The sequence below is a fragment of the Bubalus bubalis genome, chromosome 20 (genome assembly GCF_019923935.1).
Source record: "Bubalus bubalis isolate 160015118507 breed Murrah chromosome 20, NDDB_SH_1, whole genome shotgun sequence".
Taxonomy (NCBI): Eukaryota; Metazoa; Chordata; class Mammalia; order Artiodactyla; family Bovidae; genus Bubalus; species Bubalus bubalis.
In genome coordinates this window covers 38,957,760-38,980,575 of record NC_059176.1, presented here as the reverse complement: position 1 = coordinate 38,980,575, position 22,816 = coordinate 38,957,760, and the positions used below count along the sequence as shown (strand labels likewise).

The 22,816-nt window shown below is 38.1% G+C and overlaps 1 protein-coding gene and 2 pseudogenes across 4 annotated transcripts in view; all 3 read right to left on the bottom strand.

Annotated features, from left to right (window-relative positions):
* NRG4 (neuregulin 4) overlaps positions 1 to 22,816 on the bottom strand; it is a 120,268-nt gene that overhangs the window by 82,492 nt on the left and 14,960 nt on the right. For all 4 annotated transcript variants that reach the window (XM_044932813.1, XM_044932812.1, XM_006044396.3 and 1 more), the window contains exons 2-3: positions 3,406 to 3,471; positions 672 to 765 (exon numbers count right to left, since the gene is read on the bottom strand). In XM_044932813.1, coding sequence (XP_044788748.1) covers positions 672 to 765; positions 3,406 to 3,415 — 104 coding nt within the window. In that variant the 5' untranslated portion in view covers positions 3,416 to 3,471. The remainder of the gene's footprint in view (positions 1 to 671; positions 766 to 3,405; positions 3,472 to 22,816) is intronic.
* LOC102400248 lies at positions 3,440 to 7,936 on the bottom strand (annotated as a pseudogene).
* On the bottom strand, positions 14,653 to 15,248 carry LOC102400575 (annotated as a pseudogene).

Sequence of the window (22,816 nt, the reverse complement as noted above, 5' to 3'; positions counted from 1 at the left end):
AAGTACTGTTTTGAAGTCTTTTATTAATCACTGGCTATAACTATACTCCCAAAGTGAATCATATTCTTTTAAAACAATAAAAACTAAGATCCTTTCTTTTCAAAATTTGCTCCCACTGTTAGAAAAACTTAACTCTTCATTTTAAATTTAATATATCAAATGAAGTCTTGGTACCAACACAGTTATCATGTACTTATATATTCTAAATCAAAGCAAAATATCTCATGGTGTGTTTTCTTACATTAGTGAATTCTCTAGCTGTTTTGCCAGAATGTTAAGTATAGACTGTCTTCCCTAATTTGCTAAAATTGTAGAGAGTTTACTAAAATGGATTATTAAAAAATACTAACAGACTTGAAACTACCACTACAAATTTTCAAAATAAATGCTTTTGAGATGATTTGCCACTTTGCTTTGTTTTTTTTAAACCATAATTCTTTTTCACTTCTTTAAGAAGTGATAAATATTGAATAAAGAATGTGAGATGAAAATGGGTAAGGAACACTTCATATTTATATAGATAAATATTTATCTGTAAATATTTATATAGATATGAAGTGTTCCTTACCCTTTTTCATTTCACATTCTTTATTCAATATTTATCACTTCTTAAAGAAGTGAGTAGATAATGAAAAATAAAATTACCCTCTCCCCCAGCCCATTTTACTCACCTACAAAACGGGCTGGGAATAGTAGGTATCACATAACAAAGTCCTCCATTCAAGCAGAATGACCTGTGACTAGGACCACAGGGCTCTTCGTGATCTAAAACATATACATAAATAAAAGACAAATTATAGTTTTTCTAATAAAATAAGGAAAAGGACTAAATATCTTAGATTGAAGTAGTAATTCTAAAAATTAGAATAAAGAATTGTGTCTTAAAATGAAGGACTTAGTCTTATTCCTTATTTGATAAGCAGGGACTTCTATCTCTTTGAGGGAAATAAATTAATCTGTCTTAAGGATATGGCCATTAATTACAATGGAGTTTAAAACTATTGCAAACATAGGGACTCTCTATAATATATTAAGGGCTTCCCTGGTGGCTCAGTGGTGAAGAATCTATCCGCTAACACAGGAGTCGCGGGTTATCCTGAGTTAGGAAGATTCCCTGGAGAAAAAAAACGGCAACCCACTCTAGTATTGTTGCCTAGGAAATTCCATGGACAGAGAAGCTGGGTGGGCTACAGTCCATGGGTTCAGGAAAGAGTTGGACACAACTTAGCTACTAAACGATATAATAGATTAAAAGGAGAAGACCAGTATCTTAAAATAAATAGTGGCTTTTCTCATTCAGTACAGCTTCGCTTAGAGTTCTGTCCCAATAGTATATTTAGTTTCCTATCTTTCCTTTAAGGTTTTTCGGACACATTAAAGCCTGAAATTGCTGTGGGAAAATATTTTAAATTATTAAATAAATTCTGATGTTCAAAATCATCTTTTAAGTATTTCTATATATGACAATTCTAACATCAAAAAACAAAAATATCTTATTAGGTTTTGATTTGCAAGGGGACATTAGGTAATAGCTAGTAACTATAAAGACATACTTCAAGTCCTCAGTAAAACTGAAAACAGTAATACCACCATATGGGATACAGCAAAAAACTTTGGAATATTAAGAAAATAAATTTCCGTGTCTCTCTTCCTTTTTCTCCTCTTTCTCCCTCCTTTCTTCCTTCCTTATCTTTGACCTTTCTGTTATGCTTCTTTCTCTGCCTTCCCTTTCTTTCTTGGTACCTATCCCTTCCTTCCAGACTCTACCTCCTCACTCACTCTTTGAAAAAAAATCCCCCCAAAACCATTACACAGAAAAATTTAGAAATAAACACAGGAGATATGTTATAACATTATATGTTATATAACACATATGTATATGTATAACATATATGTATAACATATATGTGTATGTATAACATGTTATAATGTTATATAACATTATATGTTACAACATTATAACATATCTCCTGTGTGTATTATATATACTATATACTTTAAATATGTCTTTATAGTTACTCATTGAGTTATACTACTATAGACTACTATTTATGATTAGAAAAGTCAATTGCTGAATGCTTTATCTTTTGATCCTGAAGGGGGAATTATTTAATACATTGCTTTAAAATTAAACTTTGTTGGTTCCTGATCGCTTCTGTGCAGAAAGTGATGTAGAATCTTATGTGAAGAAGAAAATGGCATTGTTCCAATTTGGCATTTTAAAAACTAGCGCACTAATTTAAAAAAAGTTATTTAGTATTTATTTGCCACTAAGATATTAATATCCTTAAGATATAATTACTATTGAACCAGATGTCTTCACTGTCAGAATTTGAACTTTGCTTTTATTTTAAATTGTTTCACCCTCACATTACAATTATAAAAGTATAAAAATGTAAAGAGGAAAACAGAACTTACAAAGAATTTAAGTGGAAAAAAGGAAAGTAAACCAACCAGAACTAATCTTCTAATTTTTTTCTTTTTTATACAATGTTATGCTTCTTTACTGAAGGAAATCAGTCCCGAATATTCATTGGAAGGACTGATGATGAAGCTGAAACTCCAATACTTTGGCCACCTGATGCAAAGAACTGACTCATTGGAAAAGACTCTGATGCTGGGAAAGATTTAAGGCAGGAGGAGAAGGTGACGACAGAGGATGAGATGGTTGGATGTCACTGACATAATGAACATGAGTTTGAGTCAACTCGGAGTTGGCGATGGACAGGGAAGCCTGGTGTGCTACAGTCCATGGGGTCGCAAAGAGTCGGACACGACTGAATAAATGAACTGAACTGAACTGAAGCTTCTTTACAACAAGACAACTTTTTTCTTTTTTTCAAAACAACTTTTTATAAGATAATTCTAACAATTTTCCAGGAATAATCTGGCTAACAAATAAAATCCCAGTTGACATTACATTACGTTAGAATCATGGACATCATCACATATGGTTTTCCATTGAGGGTGGAGTGTCAACTTTACACAGAATGATTTCTGTAGCTGAAATTAATGTCCTTGTTTTTAATAGCATCACAACCAGTTATGACTCAACATCTGGGATTTTATCAGTAAGGAATACTCATCTAACCTGAATCACTATCTTTGAGTCTATTTGTATTCTGATTTCATTTACTTATTTGTAAAGCTGATAGCAGATTTACAGTACACCAGAAATAGTTTGTAAAAAGCAATAAAATGTAGGTCTAAAACTACAGGTCTAAATAAAATAGTTCCATGTTATAAAGCAAGGTCTTTCAAAACCAAGGTATTTCACATTTCTAGGATAATTTTAGATGGAAAAAATACAGTCTTGTGTTGATATACATTTCTTTTTTGTTTCTATCTCTATGATATAAATTTTTTGACACACATTGACAAAAGTATAAACTTCCAAGAAATTACCTGTTGTCATCTTAACTTCTAAATAGTTTCATTCTTGGCTGAAAGTTTAGGGTTGAAAAACAGCACCTAAAATTAATAATTCAGGAAAAATTATCCTCTTTTGATAGCATTACAAAATTTCAAATATCATAACAATAATATTCTTTTAAATGATGAAAATAATTAAGCATTTATAGGCTAGGGACAAAATTCTTTGGTTAGAACATCTATATTTTTAGATACTTATATATCAATAAAAAAGTCTGAACAGGTAAAACTAAAGATCAATAAATAGTATAAATGCACTAGATACAAATCACCGCCTAAGTAATATAATGCAATCTTAAATCTCTCTCTAAAGAAAAGTCTAATGTTTTACTTTTAATGAAAGTGAAACTCGCTCAGTTGTGTCCGACTCTTTGTGACCCCATGGACTATACAGTCCATGCAATTCTCCAGGTGAGATTACTGGAGTGGGCCATGTCCTCCACCAGGGGATCTTCCCAAACCAGGGATCAAACCCAGGTCTCCCACATTGCAGACAGTATCTTTACCGGCTGAGCCACAAGGGAAGCCCAAGAATACTGGAGTGGGTAGCCTATCCCTTCTCCAGCAGATCTTCCCAACCCAGGAATCAAACAGGGGTCTCCTGCATTGCAGGCAGATTCTTTACCAACTGAGTTATCAGGGAAGCCCAATAAACAACGTTAATTTAGTAGTATACTATGTGAGTTTCTATATGAAAAATATGAGTCAATAAGTAAAAATGAATGACTTGAAATTGACATTTTAACTTTCTCATAAAGCCTATTTCTAATTTGACTTTTCAAAAGAACAACTTTCAATTTTTCAGTTTATTAAAAATGACCAAAAGGTTTGCATTTCCACAGAACCTTTAAATTTTTTATAAAAGTACTTTAAAATTTACTGTAGATTACATATTACATTTACCAATCTACATGTGCCTTTCTTTTGAAAAATATCTGGCATCTGGCAAAACAAAGGAGTTATGTATGAAGTTATCTGCTTTAACAGAAACAAAGGAATTCCAAAAGACATTTGCAAAGATGATAGATTTATACTTACATTATGATTATATGCTCTCAATTTCATTTTATAAAAGAGACTTAACTTACTCCTGACTTAAGGAGAAAAACTTTTGTAACATAAATCTCAATCAACAACTTCCTATTAACACAGGTGTAATAAGCAAGATCTTCTTTCAAAGCAAGTCACTCTTAAACAGACAAGCATTGAGAGAGAGAAAGACAGAAATTAAACCTATTTAATTTGAAATAATCACTGGCTCATTGTATGAGTTTCTTTTTCTAAAGAAACAGGCTTACCTCAATAAAAACTTATATTCAAACAAACAATAAATTTTGTTGGATATGCAGCATTTCAAAAGTTTCTGACTAATGAAATCTGCAGCAGCTGTGCCTTGCCCTTTATAATCCGTCAAAAATCTGATTTATATGGCTGCAGTGTGCAGTGTGGGTGCGATTGAGAAAGACCAAGGTGTGCACAGAGGTCAGGCACCAGCCAAGGGAACCAGCCCTTTCAGTCCACATGTTCAGAGTTACAAATGGAGCAGAATTTTATTTAGAAAATAAGTTGTTCTAAGCTGCCTTCTCAAATCACTTTCCAATATTTTCAAGTGATTAAGTAAATCATATTCATTTGGCTCCTAACTTATCTTTGTATGGCTGAATAATTCCATCGTGTTGCATAACTTTGTGAAGAAAAGGAATTTTAACATGGAGTTAGTGGACAAGTATTCCACGGATTTTTTTTTTTTTTTTTTTGTCTGACCCAAACAATTTATTTTTAGCATAAACATATAACCTCAATACGAGATGTCTAACTAAAGCAAGCACCACCAACAAGACCAAGACGGCATCTCCTCTTCTAAAGTTTAGGTTTTGCCCAGAATTCTTGATATAGGGAATAGCCTATACCAAGAGTCATTGCTCCCACAACAAAGCCTTGAGCTGCCACACGCGCAGATCAGGTGAACAGACATTTTAGTATTTCCCCTGCTCTTCAATCTATATAATCCATATGCAACAATTGCTGCAAAACCTGCCATTCCAATGGGGACAAATGGTGCCTCTCTAGCTTTTTGGATAAGTTTAGATCCCTGATCTTCATCATATGAAGAAAGAGAAACATCTGTGTCACTTGACAAAGTGATTGAAGAATCTTCAGACAATTACAAGATGTTTCAGGTTCCTACCAGCTTCTGACTCCACTCCCGCATCCGCCCTCCAAGGATTTTTTTTTTTAATTAATTATTTTAATTGGAGGCTAATTACTTTAAAATATTGTGGTTGTTTTTGCCATACATTGACATGAATCAGCCACGGGTGTACATGTGTCCCCGAGTCCCAAAGCCCCCTCCCACCTCCCTCCCTATCCCATCCCTCTGGATTGTCCCAGTGTACTGGCTCTGAGTGCCCTGTTTCATGCATCTAACTTGGACTGGTGATCTAACTTATGAATGACAGTATACATGTTTCAATGCTATTCTCTCAAATCATCCTACCCTCACCTTCTCCCAGAGTCCAAAAGTCTGTTCTTTTTATCTGTGTCTCTTTTGTTGTCTCATATATAGGGTCAGTGTTACCATCTTTCTAAATTCCATATATATGCATTAATATACTGTACTGGTGTTTTTCTTTCTGACTTACTTCACTCTGTATAATAGGCTCCAATTTCATCCATCTTATTAGAACTGACTCAAATGTGTTCTTTTTAATAGCTGAGTAATATTCCATGCCCATAGGGTTTTTTTAAAAAGGAATTTCCTTACAAAATATAAAACATTAACATAAATAATGATTTGAAGTACTGAGAAAATTTAAAGAAGGCAACAGTTACAATACAGCATACATACAATACCATGTTCAGTTTGAAGTGAATATAAGCACTGAGCCTGACTCATACTGATGGCAATATAACTATGTGCAAACTATAACAAAGCTGTAGTATATGCATTAAGGAAAGTGATAGGGTTTAAAATCATAAATAACTTAATAAAGTAAAGCATAATTTTGTTTAAAATTGAAGTACAGAGTTCTTTAGCAAGTAACTACCATGCCAACCATTCATATGGTTTTCTTTTCTAAAACAACTCAGACATGAACTTGTTTGATATAAAATGTAGAAACGAGTACATTTGCTCTTTTAAGAAAATATTTAAATAAATTCATAATCCATATTCTGAAAAAAACTCTTTACATTACTAAATACTATCTCCCTCATTCAAAGGTAACTTTTACATATTACAATCTTATAAACACACACATGCAAACATATATATACACATATATAAAATTTTGTTAGCTTACACTGTTTGGATTTTAAAATGACATTTTTATGAAAAATCAGTAAATTTGATTTGAACTATTGAAATATATTTCTGTCCACCAACATGAAAATGACTACTAAACTGTATGTGAGAGATAATAATCTATGAGTTCATTCAGGATATTCAAGATGCCATTTATTAAGAGACTTATCATGGCAGTTGGTTTGGTATTAATAATTTTTTACACAATACAAATAAATTTAATGTTTGAGGCTACATGATTCTAAAGAAGAAGACTTAACATTTTTCAAGTTAACTTTCATTCTAAATAAAAGCCATGATCTTCAAAAATAATTTGTTCATGCATCTATCGATAAATATGTGGTAAGTGACCTGCTATCATTAACAAATGATAGAAATATAAACAATAGTAAGTAATTACAGAAATGTTTTAGGCTGACAATGCATCTCAACCTACTATATTTTCACAGACACCTATTTATGTCACCATATTAACACACACAGAAACAAAGCTTAACTATTAAGGAGAATCAGAGAAAGATTCTAAGAGGGAGTTTTATTTGTGCTGAGCCTTGAAGAACAAGTAAGGGTTTATTGTTTTCTGATAGAGGTAACAGCATGCTCAAAGGCACAGAAGAAAGAAAATCCTAATGTGTTCAGATAACAGCAGGTAGATTATAGGTCATGATGCGTTCAGGGTGTGTATGTGGCTTTATAAGAGGAGACGATGGTGAGGGACGATGGCAAGAACAAGCCTTGTAAAACAAGCAGGGTTTAGACAGTGGACTTTATCTAAAGGGCAATGGGGCTCCTTGGAAAGGTTTTTAGCAAAGAAGTGGCATGACCACACCTACATTTTAGAAAATTCATTTTGATAATGGTGTAGAAAAATAGACTACAATCTGCAGAGGAACTGCTATCAGAGAAAACCATTTGGAGGCCATTTTAATAATCAAAAATAGTGAAGAAATAAAGTAATGGGAATGAGCATAAAGGAGAGAATTAAAGATATACTTAATAGGTACACTCCCAGAATGGGATAGCAGGGTACAAAAGGAAAAATCAAAGCTAACCTTCAAGTACACATTGTGCTGTGCTCAGTCATGTCCCACTCTTTGCGACCCCACGGGCTGCAGCCTGCCAGGCTCCTCTGTCCATGGGGATTCTCCAGGCAAGAATACTGGAGTGGGTTGCCATGCCCTCCTCCAGGCAAGTACCCATTAGGGAAACGTATATGAAAACCACAAAGCAGATGGGACCTCCCTGGTGGTCCAGTTGATAAGAATCTGTATTCTAATGCAGTGGACACAGGTTCAATCACCAGTCAGGGAACTAAGATCCCACGTGTCAGGAAGCAACTAAGCCTGCATGTGGCAACTACAGAGCCCACGTACTCCAGAGCCGGCACACGTCCCAACTAGAGAGAAGCTCCTCTGCTGCAACAGAAGCTCCCACATGCCACAAGAGCCAAAAATAAATAAATAAAAGTATTTTTAAAAATCTACAATGAGGTACCATTTCACACCCTACTAGAATATCTATAAGAAAAATGGCAAACAATAACAAAGAGAAACTAGACCTCTCATTGCTAGTGGAACTATAAAATTGCACATTTTAGAAAATAATTCAATACCTTCCTAAAAAGTTAAAATATAAAATTTCCATGCGTGCATACTAAGTTGCTTCAGTCATGTCCAGTTCTGTACGACCCCATGGCCTGTAGCCCGCCAGGCTCCTCTGTTGATGGGATTCTCCAGGCAAGAATAATGGAGTGGGTTGCCATACCCTCCTCCAGGGAATCTTCCTGACTCAGAGACTGAACCTGAGTCTCTTATGTCTCCTGCATTGGCGGTCAGGGTCTTTAGCACTAGTGCCACCTGGGAAGCCCAAATTTGTCATAAATGAATCCAAGAGATATGGAAATATGGATCTACACAAAGACAGGACTGTAATGTTTAGAACATTATTCATAATGCCCCAAACTAGAAAACAACTCAAATGTCCATCAACTGATAAACAGATAAACAAAATATGGTACAGCCTTACAGTGGAATACAACTCAGCAGTAAAAAGGGATGGTGTGTTGCTACATGAATTTCAAAAACATGCTAAGTGACAGAAGCCAGTTACAAAAACCACATATTGTATGATTTCATTTATGTGAAATCTTCCAGTTCAGTTCAGTTCAGTCACTCAGTCATGTCCGACTCTTTGAGATCCCATGAATCACAGTACGCCAGGCCTCCCTGTCCATCACAAACTCCTGGAGTTCACTCAAACTCATGTCCATCGAGTCAGCGATGCCATCCAGCCATCTCATCCTCTGTCGTCCCCTTCTCCTCCTGCCCCCAATCCCTCCCAGCATCACAGTCTTTTCCAATGAGTCAACACTTTGCATGAGCTGGCCAAAGTACTGGAGTTTCAGCTTCAGCATCAGTCCTTCCAATGAACACCCAGGACTGATCTCCTTTAGAATGGACTGGTTGGATCTCCTTGCAGTCCAAGGGACTCTCAAGAGTCTTCTCCAACACCACAGTTCAAAAGCATCAACTCTCCAGCGCTCAGCTTTCTTCACAGTCCAACTCTCACATCCATACATGACCACAGGAAAAACCATAGCCTTGACTAGATGGACCTTTGTTGGCAAAGTAATGTCTCTGCTTTTCAATATGCTATCTAGGTTGGTCATAACTTTCCTTCCAAGGAGTAAGCGTCTTTTAATTCCATGGCTGCAGTCACCATCTGCAGTGATTTTGGAGCCCAGGAAAATAAAGTCTGACACTGTTTCCACTGTTTCCCCATCTATTTCCCATGAAGTGATGGGACCGGATGCCATGATCTTCGTTTTCTGAATGTTGAGCTTTAAGCCAACTTCTTCACTCTCCACTTTCACCTTCATCAAGAGGCTTTTCAGTTCCTCTTCACTTTCTGCCATAAGGATGGTGTCATCTGCATATCTGAGGTGATTGATATTTCTCCTGGTAACCTTGATTCCAGTTTGTGTTTCTTCCAGTCCAGCGTTTCTCATGATGTACTCTGCATATAAGTTAAATAAGCAGGGTGACAATATACAGCCTTGACGTACTCCTTTTCCTATTTGGAGCCAGTCTGTTGTTCCATGTCCAGTTCTAACTGTTGCTTCCTGACCTGCATATAAGTTTCTCAAGAGGCAGGTCAGGTGGTCTGGTATTCCCATCTCTTTCAGAATTTCCCACAGTTTGTTGTGATCACACAGTCAAAGGCTTTGGCATAGTTAATAAAGCAGAAATAGATGTTTTTCTGGAACTCTTTTGCTTTTTCCACGATCCAGCAGATGTTGGCAATTTGATCTCTGGTTCCTCTGCCGTTTCTAAAACCACCTTCAACATCTGGAAGTTCACAGTTCACGTGATGCTGAAGCCTGGCTTGGAGAATTTTGAGCATTACTTTACTAGTGTGTGAAATGAGTGCAATTCTGCGGTAGTTTGAGCATTCTTTGGCATTGCCTTTCTTTGGGATTGGAATGAAAACTGACCTTTTCCAGTCCTGTGGCCACTGCTGAGTTTTCCAAATTTGCTGGCATATTGAGTGCAGCACTTTCACAGCGTCATCTTTCAGGATTTGAAATAGCTCAACTGGAGTTCCATCACCTCCACTAGCTTTGTTCGTAGTGATGCTTCCTAAGGCCCATTTGACTTCACATTCCAGGATGTCTGGCTCTAGGTCAGTGATCACACCATCATGATTATCTTGATCATGACGCTATTTTTTATACAGTTCTTCTGTGTATTCTTGCCACCTCTTCTTAATATCTTCTGCTTCTGTTAGGACCATACCATTTCTGTCCTTTATCGAGCCCATGTTTGCATGAAATGTTCCCTTGGTATCTCTAATTTTCTTGAAGAGATCTCTAGTCTTTCCCATTCTGTTGTTTTCCTCTATTTCTTTGCATTGATCGCTGAAGAAGGCTTTCTTATCTCTTCTTGCTATTCTTTGGAACTCTGCATTCAGATGTTTATATCTTTCCTTTTCTCCTTTGCTTTTCACTTCTCTTCTTTTCACAGCTGTTTGTAAGGCCTCCCCAGACAGCCATTTTGCTTTTTTGCATTTCTTTTCCATGGGGATGGTCTTGATCCCTGTCTCCTGTACAATGTCACGAACCTCTGTCCACAGTTCATCAGGCACTCTGTCTATCAGATCTAGTCCCTTAAATCTATTTCTCACTTCAACTGTATAATCATAAGGGATTTGATTTAGGTCATACCTGAATGGTCTAGTGGTTTCCCCTAGTTTCTTCAATTTAAGTCTGAATTTGGCAATAAGGAGTTCATGATCTGAGCCACAGTCAGCTCCCGGTCTTGTTTTTGCTGACTGTATAGAGCTTCTCCATCTTTGGCTGCAAAGAATATAATCAATCTGATTTCGGTGTTGACCATCTGGTGATGTCCATGTGTCTTCTCTTGTGTTGTTGGAAGAGGGTGTTTGCTATGACCAGTGCATTCTCTTGGCAAAACTCTATTAGCCTTTGCCCTGCTTCGTTCCGTACTCCAAGGCCAAATCTGCCTGTTACTCCACGTATTTCTTGACTTCCTACTTTTGCATTCCAGTCCCCTATAATGAAAAGGACATCTTTTTTGGGTGTTAGTTATAGAAGGTCTTGTAGGTCTTCATAGAACCATTCAACTTCAGCTTCTTTAGCATTACTGGTTAGGGCACAGGCTTGGATTACCATGATATTGAATGGTTTGCCTTGGAAATGAACAGAGATTGCATACAAGTACCATATTTCAGACTCTCTTGTTGACCATGATGGCTACTCCATTTCTTCTAAGGGATTCCTGCCTACAGTAGTAGGTATATGGTCTACTACTGTGTAGTAGTAGAAATTAACCATTCCAGTCCATTTTAGTTCACCAATTCCTTTAGAATGTCGACATTCACTCTTGCCATCTCCTGTTTGACCACTTCCAATTTGCCTTGATTCATGGACCTGACATTCCAGGTTCCTATGCAATATTGCTCTTTACAGCATCGGACCTTCTTCTATCACCAGTCACATCCACAACTGGGTATTGTTTTTGCTTTAGCTCCATCCCTTCATTCTTTCTGGAGTTATTTCTCCACTGATCTCCAGTAGCATATTGGGCTCCTACCGACTCAGGGAGTTCCCTTTCAGTATCCTATCATTTTGCCTTTTCATACTGTTCATGGGGTTCTGAAGGCAAGAATACTGAAGTGGTTTGCTATTCCCTTCTCCAGTGGACCACATTCTGTCAGACCTCTCCACCATGACCCATCCACCTTGGGTGGCCCCACACGGCATGGCTTAGTTTCACTGAATTAGACAAGGCTGTGGTCTGTGTGATCAGATTGGCTAGTTTTCTGAGATTATGGTTTCAGTGTGTCTGCCCTCTGGTGCCCTCTCACAACACCTACCATCTTACTTGGGTTTCTCTTACCTTGGACGTGGGGTATGAAATTTTTAGAAAAGGCAAATCAAGCGACAGGAATAGATTAATAATTGCTTGGGACTGGGGGTGGGAAAAGGAAATGATACAAATGAACATAAAAGATCTTTTTAGAATGATATAAATATTCTACAATTGGACTGTTGAGGCAGTTGCAAATTTGATAAGCATAATTGATCAGGCTAAAAAAAAAGGTGAATTTTATGGTATATAAATTATGTTTCAATAAAGTTGTTAAAAAAATGAAATACTGAAACAGAGTTCATGAGTAAGATAATGATTACTACTTGGACATGTTAACTTTAAAGTGCTACTGGGACATGTAGAAGGAATTGCCTGAAAATGCAAATCTTGCGCGCAGGATAACCATCAGCTCAGAGATACAGGCAGTTCCTGAAGTCATTTATGTGAACAAACTAGCTCACAGTGTGCATGTGTTGTATGAGACAGAGGCCATGGACTGACCCCTGGAAAATACCAACACTGAACTTTTGTAGAAGGAGCCCATTAAGAAATTATCAGAGAAATAAGAAAAGAACAAATGTGATCAACAGCAAGCTCTTCTTCCACAATTCAAAATGCTTATCCTCTCTATTTCTAAATTTAGCACTTTCAGATCAGATCAGTCGCTCAGTCATGTCCGACTCTTTGCAACCCCATGAACCGCAGCACGCCAGGCCTCCCTGTCCATCACCAACTCCCGGAGTTCACCCAGACTCATGTCCATCGAGTCAGTGATGCCATCCAGCCATCTCATCCTCTGTCGTCCCCTTCTCCTCCTGCCCCCAATCCCTCCCAGCATCACAGTCTTTTCCAATGAGTCAACTCTTCGCATGAGCTGGCCAAAGTACTGGAGTTTCAGCCTTAGCATCATTCCTTCCAAAGAAATCCCAGGGCTGATCTCCTTCAGAATGGACTGGTTGGATCTCCTTGCAGTCCAAGGGACTCTCAAGAGTCTTCTCCAACACCACAGTTCAAAAGCATCAATTCTTCGGCACTCAGCCTTCTTCACAGTCCAACTCTCACATCCATACATGACCACAGGAAAAACCATAGCCTTGACTAGACGAACCTTTGTTGGCAAAGTAATGTCTCTGCTTTTCAATATGCTATCCAGGTTGGTCATAACTTTCCTTCCAAGGAGTAAGCGTCTTTTAATTTCATGGCTGCAGTCACCATCTGCAGTGATTTTGGAGCCCAGGAAAATAAAGTCTGACACTGTTTCCACTGTTTCCCCATCTATTTCCCATGAAGTGATGGGACCGGATGCCATGATCTTCGTTTTCTGAATGTTGAGCTTTAAGCCAACTTTTTCACTCTCCACTTTCACCTTCATCAAGAGGCTTTTCAGTTCCTCTTCACTTTCTGCCATAAGGATGGTGTCAACTGCATATCTGAGGTTATTGATATTTCTCCTGGTAACCTTGATTCCAGTTTGTGTTTCTTCCAGTCCAGCGTTTCTCATGATGTACTCTGCATATAAGTTAAATAAACAGGGTGACAATATACAGCCTTGATGTACTCCTTTTCCTATTTGGAACCAGTCTGCTGTTCCATGTTCAGTTCCATGTTGCTTCCTGACCTGCATACAAATTTCTCAAGAGGCAGATCAGGTGGTCTGGTATTTCCATCTCTTTCAGAATTTTCCACAGTTTATTGTGATCCACACAGTCCAAGACTTTAGCACTTGAGTCAACATCTAACCCCCAGCGATGGAAGATGAGGCTTCAGCTGTCTTACACTACCCTCTACTTCTTTGATTTGAATGTTTGATAAGTTACACTGTCTCTATTTCTTCTCTTGGTTATATCTGCAATTTTAAATAATATACTCATACTTCTATGTCCTCATCAATGAACTTGAGTCAATTCACAGACCGGCTTAACTTTACAGTAACTTTGCTTCCAACTTTTCTCTCCCCTCTTCCTCTTTCTGCCTTGGTAGCTATACCTTGACTCCTATATCATGAAGGTTTTTAACATTTACATTCTCATCTGTGACCCTAAAAAAGTGTTTCATAACTTTGCCTCTAGATGTAAAAGTTGAAAACCAATAAACTATAGTTTTATCAATATTACTATAAATACTATTAACAGCAGATCCATGCCATATGAATATTTTCTTCTCTTGTTTCAAGGCCAAAATACTTGGGCTATTCATTAGATAATATTCCCAACAGCAAGACAAAATAGATTCTCTTCAACTCTAGATTGATTAAAATCATGCTGTATGTGAATATGCATTTTATTTGTACCTTGTTTTTCTTAAACAGCTTGAGAGCTTGACAGTTGCCTTCTTTTTGGTAGGCTGGAGGGACAACTGAAGAATACTGTGCTTTATCATTACATCTCAAATATTCAGCTGCTTTTTTGTAGTATAGGGATTTATTTATACCAACAGCACATGAACCAGCATAAAATCAAATCTCTTGAAATGTTTCCTCTGTGACTTCCTAATAATTCAGGGACAGGGCTACATCATCTAATCTCTTCACATACCAGGAGTCCAAGGTAGGAATTACTTAAACCACAGGTATGACGTGACTGCCCAGAGGACTGGTGCTCAGTCCTCAGAGTGACTCTGGTTGGCTTCCAATGGGTCTTTCAAGAACCGTGCTCTGGAAGTCAGCATCAATGAAAATGGGGTCTGTACCTGGGAGCCTGGCCATGGTCTCCAGGTCCTGGTAATGCCAGTGGTTTTGTCTGGATTAGTCTTGGAGACAAAGGACTTCCTGGTTTCTGTCAGCCTCAGCACCACGACTAGGCCCGCTTCTCCCTCAATCTGGACTTCATACCATGTTTCAGGATTCACTTTCTTCCTGGGCACAAACACCCTGTTTAGCAGAATGGTAATTCCCACGTCAGCACAGTGAAAGGGAGTGTCAAGGTAGGCACTAGTAAACAAAGGGAGCCAGTAGGCCAGCCTCCTGGGCACGGTCCACCATGGTCCGAGACATCATGTACAGCAACTTGGAGGTCAAAGTGCCTCCTGACCTTCACTGGCGTGTACTCCAGATGTTTTGGTTCCGCTGGATCTGCTGGCAGAGAAACGGGCTTGGTAATCACTCTAGACTCTAGCTGTGCCATCAACTTTAGCTTCCACTTCCAACACTGGATCTGCCATGTCCCTGGGCCAAAGGCCGTAACAGGAACGAGAAGCAGAAACCACTAGAGCAAGGAGCTGTCTTCTGTTTCTGTGGCAGTTGCTTTGGCTTAAGAGTTGCCCCACCTGCTGGGCCTAGAGGTCAGTCCTTGGGAGGAACATGCAAACTGTGTTGATTAGTTATGCTTTCCTTTGGGATCCGAGACCCCGGGGTTTCAGTTTGGGGTTGGCTGCGCATTAGCCCAAGGAGGCACAGGAAGTTACTGCATGTCGACAGTCAGGTGTGTAATCCAGGAGTGCAGGAGGAGTCAGTCATGGGGCTGTCATGAGGACAGAATTCTCACCAGAGTAGGCATGCAGCCAGGGCCTGATGTCCTGATTCAGAGGCTCAGGCAGCGATCCCAGAGCATATTGCAATGCCCATACCCACCCACGTACCCTCCTGGGCCAAGTGGAAGGCAGGGATAGAGCAGTTTTTCCTAGGTGGATAGGACACACCTGGATGAGTCCTTACCTGGGCCCAGGGCAACCTCAAGGATGCTCCTGACAGTTGGCCTGGTGCCCACTCCACACAGCCCCAGCCCCAGCTCTCAAATACTCAGTGTCTTAATCATACTATTTATTGCATGTAGTCTTCTTTCATTTTGTTAGACAGCCCTTCCAACACTCTATCTCTTGCTCAAATCTAGAACTACTACCAAATTCAGCATAACAATAATAACTACTGCTTTTTTTAACTTTTATTTTTTACTGAAGTATAGGTGATTTACAGTGTTTCAGGTATACAGGAAAGTGATTCGGCTACACATATATGTCTGTATTCTTTTCTAAACTTTTTGCCATTATAGGTTATTATAAACTATTGAATACAGTTCCCTGTGTTATATAGTAGGTCCTTGTTATTTATTTATATATAGTAGTCTGTATTTGTTAATCCCAAATTCCAAATTTATCCCTTCCCCTTTTCTCTTTTGGTAACCACAGTTTGTTTTCTATGTCTGTGAGTCTATTTCTGTTTTGTAAATAAGTTCATTTGTATCAATTTTTAAACAGTTGGATTATTTTTTTTAATAATTTTTATTTATTTATTTTTGGTCGCACTGGGTCTTCATCACTGCACGTGGCCTTTCTCTGGCTGTGGAGAGCAGGGGGCTCTACTCTCTAGTTCTAGTGTGTGGGCTTCTCACTGCAGTCACTTCTCTTGTTTCGGAGCATGGGCTCTAGGCACATGGGTTGCAGCATGTGGGCTGTACAGCAAAGGCTCAGTAGCTCTGGTGCACAGGCTTAGTGCTCTGCAGCATGCGAAAACTTCCCATACTAGGGATCAAACCCATGTCCCCTGCATCGGCAGGCAGACTCTCCTCCACTATAGCACCAGTGAAATCCTCATGTTTCTAGATTCCATATATAAGTGATTTCACTAAAACCATATGCAAAAATAAACTCAAAATGGATCAAAGACCTAAATGTAAGACTGGACACTATAAAACTCCTAGATGAAAACACAGTCAGGACATTCTTTGATATAAATTGAAGCAATTATTTTTTTGGATCTACCTCCTTGAGTAATGAAAACAAAAACAAAAATAAATGAGACCTAATTGAACTTAAAATCTTTTGCATAGCAAAGGAAACCATAAACAAAATGAAAAGACAATCTATAGAATGGGAGAAAATATTTGTAAATGATACAATCAGCAGGGATTAATGTCCAAAATACACAAATAGCTCATAGAGCTCGATAGCAAAAAAAAAAAAAAATCAAAAAATGGGCACAAGACCTAAAGAGACATTTCTCCAAAGAGAACATACAGATGGCAAACAACACATGAAAAGATGCTCAGCATCACTAATTATTAGAGAAATGCAAGTCAAAACCACAATAAGATATCACCTTACACCAGTCAGAATGACCATCATTAAAAAGTCTACAAATAATAAATGCTGGAGAGGGTGTGGAGGAAAGGTAACTGTCCTACACTTTTGGTAAGAATATAAATTGGTGCTGCTGCTGCTGCTAAGTCGCTTCAGTTGTGCCTGACTCTGTGCGAACCCATAGAGGGCAGCCCACCAGGATCCTCTGTTCCTGGGATTCTCCAGGCAAGAATACTGGAGTGGGTTGCAATTCCCTTCTCCAATGCATGCATGCTAAGTCACTTCAGTCGTGTCTGACTTTGTGTGACTCTATGGACAGCAGCCTACCAGGCTCCTCTGTCCACAGGATTCTCGAGGTAAGAACACTGGAGTGGGTTGCCATTTCCTTCTCCGATAAATTGGTGCAGCTACTATGAAAAATAGTATGGTGGTTCCTCAAAAACTAAAAATAGATTTACCATATCTTTTGGCAATCCCACTTCTGGGAATGTATACAGAGAAAACCATAATCCAAAAACACATGTGCCCCAATGTTCACAGCAGCATTATTTACAATAGCCAAGACATGGAAGCAACCTAGATGTCCATCGACAGATGGATGGATGAAGATGATGTAGTATTTATACACAACGGAATAATATTCAGCCATAAAAAAGAATGTAGCAACATGGATCATACTAAGTGAAGTAAGTCAGACAAATATGTGATATCACTTATATGTGGAATCTAAAAAAGATACAAATGAACTTTTTACAGAACAGATTCATATATACCGAAAACAAACTTATAGTTACCAAAGGGGAAACGTGGGGGCAATAAGTCAAGAGTTTGAGATTAGCAGATACAAACTACTATAAATAAGATAGATAAACAATATTCAATATTGTATAATAAGCCATAATGGAAAAGAATTCAAAAATAAAATAAAAATAATGGCCTACAGTTGGCATATCTCTTTTCTTCCTGGAAATAGGCACACTCCTTTGATGATGGCTCAGATGGTAAAGAACATGCCTGCAATGCAGGAGACTCAGGTTCGATCCTTGGGTTGGGAAGATCCCCTGGAGTAGGGAATGGCTACCCACACCACTGGGTTTCCCAGGTGGCACTAACTGGTAAAGGACCTGCCTACTAGTGCAGGAGACATAAGAGACGCGATTCAATCCTTGGGTTAGGAGGAGTCCCTGGGGAGGAAACGGCAACCCACTCCCGCATTCTTGCCTGGAGAATCCCCATGGACAGAGGAGCCTGGCAGGCTACAATCCATGAAGTCATAGAGTCGGACAAGACTGAGTGACTAACACTTCAATGGCTACAGCAGCAAATTTTGAAATCAGGTAGTCTAAGTCCTCTGGGTTTGTTCCTTTCCTAAATCGTTTCAGCTATTCTAGGTCCTCTGCCTTTCTATATAAATTCTAGAATTAGCTTACCAATTACTATTTTTTAAATGCTGATGGGATACTGATAGTGAATGTGTTCAATCTATAGATCAAGAACTATACGCTTAGAACAAACCCTTATATTATTTCAACAAAAGTATGAAGGTAATTCAGTGAGGTAGTAGTCTTTTCAACAAATGGTGCTGGAATATTTGAATATCCATGTGCAAAACACAGAATTATACCTTTACCTTGTAGCATACAGAAAAGTTAACTCAAAATACATCACAGACCTAAATGTAAGAGCTAAAACTATAAGACTTCTAAAAGAAACTCTTTGTGACTTTGGGTTCGGCAAAGATTTCTGAATTATGACAGCAAGAGGACAGTTCATAAAAGAAGAAGCTGACAGGTTAGACTATCAAAGTTTAACTTTCTCAATTAAAGAAAATCAAGAAAATGAAAAGGCAAGTCACAGAATGGAAGAACGTATTTACAAATCATATATCTGATTAAAGGCTTGTATCCAGACAATATAAAGAACTCTTACAAATGAAAGGAAGACAACCCAATTAAAACATGGGCAATCATTTTTTTTCAACTTAGGGAAACTTAAAACCTCAATAAGATACTACTACCTATCTATTAGAATAACTATAATAAAAAATACTGACAATATAGTTTTCACAAGGATGTAGAGAAACTGGAAGTCTCATACAGTTCTGGTGGAAATGTAAAATGGTACAACCACTTTGGATAAGTGTGGCTGTTTCTTAAAAACATCAACATATGTTTATCATGAAACCCAGCAATCTTTCTCCTAAGAATCTGTCTAAAAGAAATGAAAACATATGTCCACTCAAAAGATTTGTACACAAATATTCATACCAGATTTTTAAATTTAGACACTTTGGATAAACGAAAAATGAAAAAAATTGTACTAAAAAAAGCTGTATTAAAGTATAAATGGAAAGTATCTGAAGAATGAATGCAAAAAAGGAAAATAATTCTAGCTGTAAAAAGGAATTAAGGACTGAGGAAAAAAAAAAAAAAAGGAATTAAGGGCCAAGAAAGTTGTGAATATGGTGGCAAATCTAAATAAACACTATATAAAAAGTGGAAATGTCCTTTGGGTTCAGCTGGTAAAGAATCTGCCTGCAATGCAGGAGACCCTGGTTCAATTCCTGGGTCAGGACGTTTCCCTGGAGAAGGGATAGGTTACCTACTCCAATATTCTTAGGCTACCCACTCCAGTATTGGGCTTCCCTGGTGGCTCAGACAGTAAAGAATCTGCCTGGGAGAATGGCATTGAAACATGTAAAATATCATGTATGAAATGAGTTGCCAGTCCAGGTTCGATGCACGATACTGGATGCTTGGGGCTGGTGCACTGGGACGACCCAGAGGGATGGAATGGGGAGGGAGGAGGGAGGAGGGTTCAGGATGGGGAACACATGTAAACCTGTGGCGGATTCATTTTGATATTTGGCAAATCTAATACAGTTATGTAAAGTTTAAAAATAAAATAAAATTTAAAAAAAAAAAAAAAAAAAAAAAAAGAATCTGCCTGCAATGCAGGAGACCTGGGTTCGATCCCTGAGTTGGAAAGATCCCCTGGAGGAAGGCATGGCAACTCACTCCAGTATTTTTGCCTGGAGAATCCCCATGGACAGAGGGGCCTGGCAGGCTACAGTCCATGGGGTTGCAAAGAGTTGGATTCAACTGAGCGACTAGGCACAGCAAAGCAATATGCAAGCAGCATTAAATACCTAAAAACAAAAGCATGAAAGTTAGCAAGGGGTAAATTAAATATGTCCTAAGATCCTTTTATTTTGTGGAATGAGAGCAAAAGTTACACTTTTGACTTTGGAAGTGAAATTTTTTCACTTTTCCAAAGTGGCCGTACCATTTTACATTTCCACCAGTATTGTATAAGGCTTTCAGTTTCTCTATATTCTTGCCAAAACTATATTGTCAGTATTTTTTATTATAGTTATTCTAGTAGGTAGGTAGTAGTATCTTGTTGAGGTTTTAATTTCAGTTTCCAAAGACAATGCTGCTGCTGCTGCTGCTAAGTCACTTCAGTTGTGTCTGACTCTGTGCGACCCCATAGACGGCAGCCCACCAGGCTCCCCCGTCCCTAGGATTCTCCAGGCAAGAATACTGGAATGGGTTGCCATTTCCTTTTCCAATGCATGAAAGTGAAAAGTCAAAGTGAAGTCGCTCAGTCATGTCTGACTCTTAGCGACCTCATGGACTGCAGCCTACCAGGCTCCTCCGTCCATGGGATTTTCCAGGCAAGAGTACTGGAGTGGGGTGCCATTGAAGACATTCAGTTCAGTTCAGTTCAGTCGCTCAGTCGTGTCCGACTCTTTGTGACCCCATGAACTGTAGCACGCCAGGCCTCCCTGTCCATCACCAACTGCCAGAGTTCACTCAAACTCACGTCCATCGGGTCGGTGATGCCATCCAGCCATCTCATCCTCTGTCGTCCCCTTCTCCTCCTGCCCCCAATCCCTCCCAGCATCAGTCTCTTCCAATGAGTCAACTCTTCACATGAGATGGCCAAAGTACTGGAGTTTCAGCTTTAGCATCATTCCTTCCAAAGAACACCCAGGATTGATCTCCTTCAGAATGGACTGGTTGGATCTCCTTGCAGTCCAAGGGACTCTCAAGAGTCTTCTCCAACACCACAGTTCAAAAGCATCAATTCTTCGGCGCTCAGATTTCTTCACAGTCCAACTTTCACATCCATACATGACTACTGGAAAAACCATAGCCTTGACTAGACGGACCTTTGTTGGCAAAGTAATGTCTCTGCTTTTCAATATGCTATCTAGGTTGGTCATAACTTTCCTTCCAAGGAGTAAGCATCTTTTAATTTCATGGCTGCAATCACCATCTGCAGTGATTTTGGAGCCCAAAAAAATAAAGTCTGAAAGATTTCAGTAAATGAAGAATGCATCTGGTACTTTCTAGGGTAATTACCAGTACAATAGAAACAGAGTTTTAAGTTCAAACTTAAACAAACTAGCAGAGGGGAAAGCTGAAAAAAAAAAATCCCTAAGAAGGCAAAAGGAGAGAAAATAAAACAGATGTGAGAGACACACTATGAATCAAAGGAGATAGAGTAAACAGGAAGAAGATTTCCCCCATCTCCTCTTAGGAACTCAGCCAATAAGAAAGTCATGAACTCTTTGTTTATTATATAGCCTTTTCAATTTGTTTCTCCCTGTACAAAAATGTTCTCTTTAACTTTGCTGTGTGGGGACTTGCACGAAGATTACCATGCCTGCAGACACTGAACTGAAATTCTCTGCTGATCCCAAATAAACCCACTTTTTTACATTGTTGCTGGAAAAGTACCTGGAAGTTTATTTCTTTTAGGCAAAATGTTTGAACAATGATATAAGTTTGAACTACATAATATAAAAAAAACTTGAGCTAATAAAGATATGTAAACAATGCTCCTAAAAAGTGCTAAATAAACTTTTTTTTCCAGCATACACAGATTTATAAAAAACATATCATTACTGAAAAGCAAGTCTCAGAAATGTTTAAATGACTGAAAGCATATGGAGTAAGTTCTCTGACCATAGTGAGAATAAATTAGAAATTTTAAATGGTTCAGCGAAGAAATTAAAAATATATTTTAACTCAAAACAACAAAATAAATGGTAATAGGATCATACATATCAATTTTGGAAATATTATATATTAAAATGTGGATGAAACTAAAGCAACATTTAGAGGAAAATTTACAGCCTTAAATGCATATGTTAAGGGAAAAAGAGGCTTACAGATGTTAAGCTAAACATCCAGCTAAAAAGAAAAAGAAAACAATTCAAAGAAAGTTTAAAGAAGGAAACAAAGAACAAAAACAACAAAATGAAAAGCAAACATACAATTCAGAGAATTAACAAGGCCAGAAATTGATCTAATCTTTGAAAAGTTTAGAAAAATTGACTATCATTTATTAAGATTGAGCAAGAAAAAATTTTTAAATTACAGTTCAATATCCTGGATGAAATAGATGCAAAAATCCTCAACACAACACTAGCAAATTAAACCAATTCAACCACTACCAATTCAACAGTATTTTAGAAATCTTAAAGGTCACCATCTTTTAGAAATCTAAAAGATACACCATGATCAAGTGGGATTTATTCCTGGGATGTAAGTGGTTCAACATACACGATTCAATCAATGAGATTCTCTTTATTAACAAAAGTGATTAGGGATAGAGTAAGATAATCAGTCAGTTTAAAAATCCCTCTAGGAGACTAAAGACAGGAAAT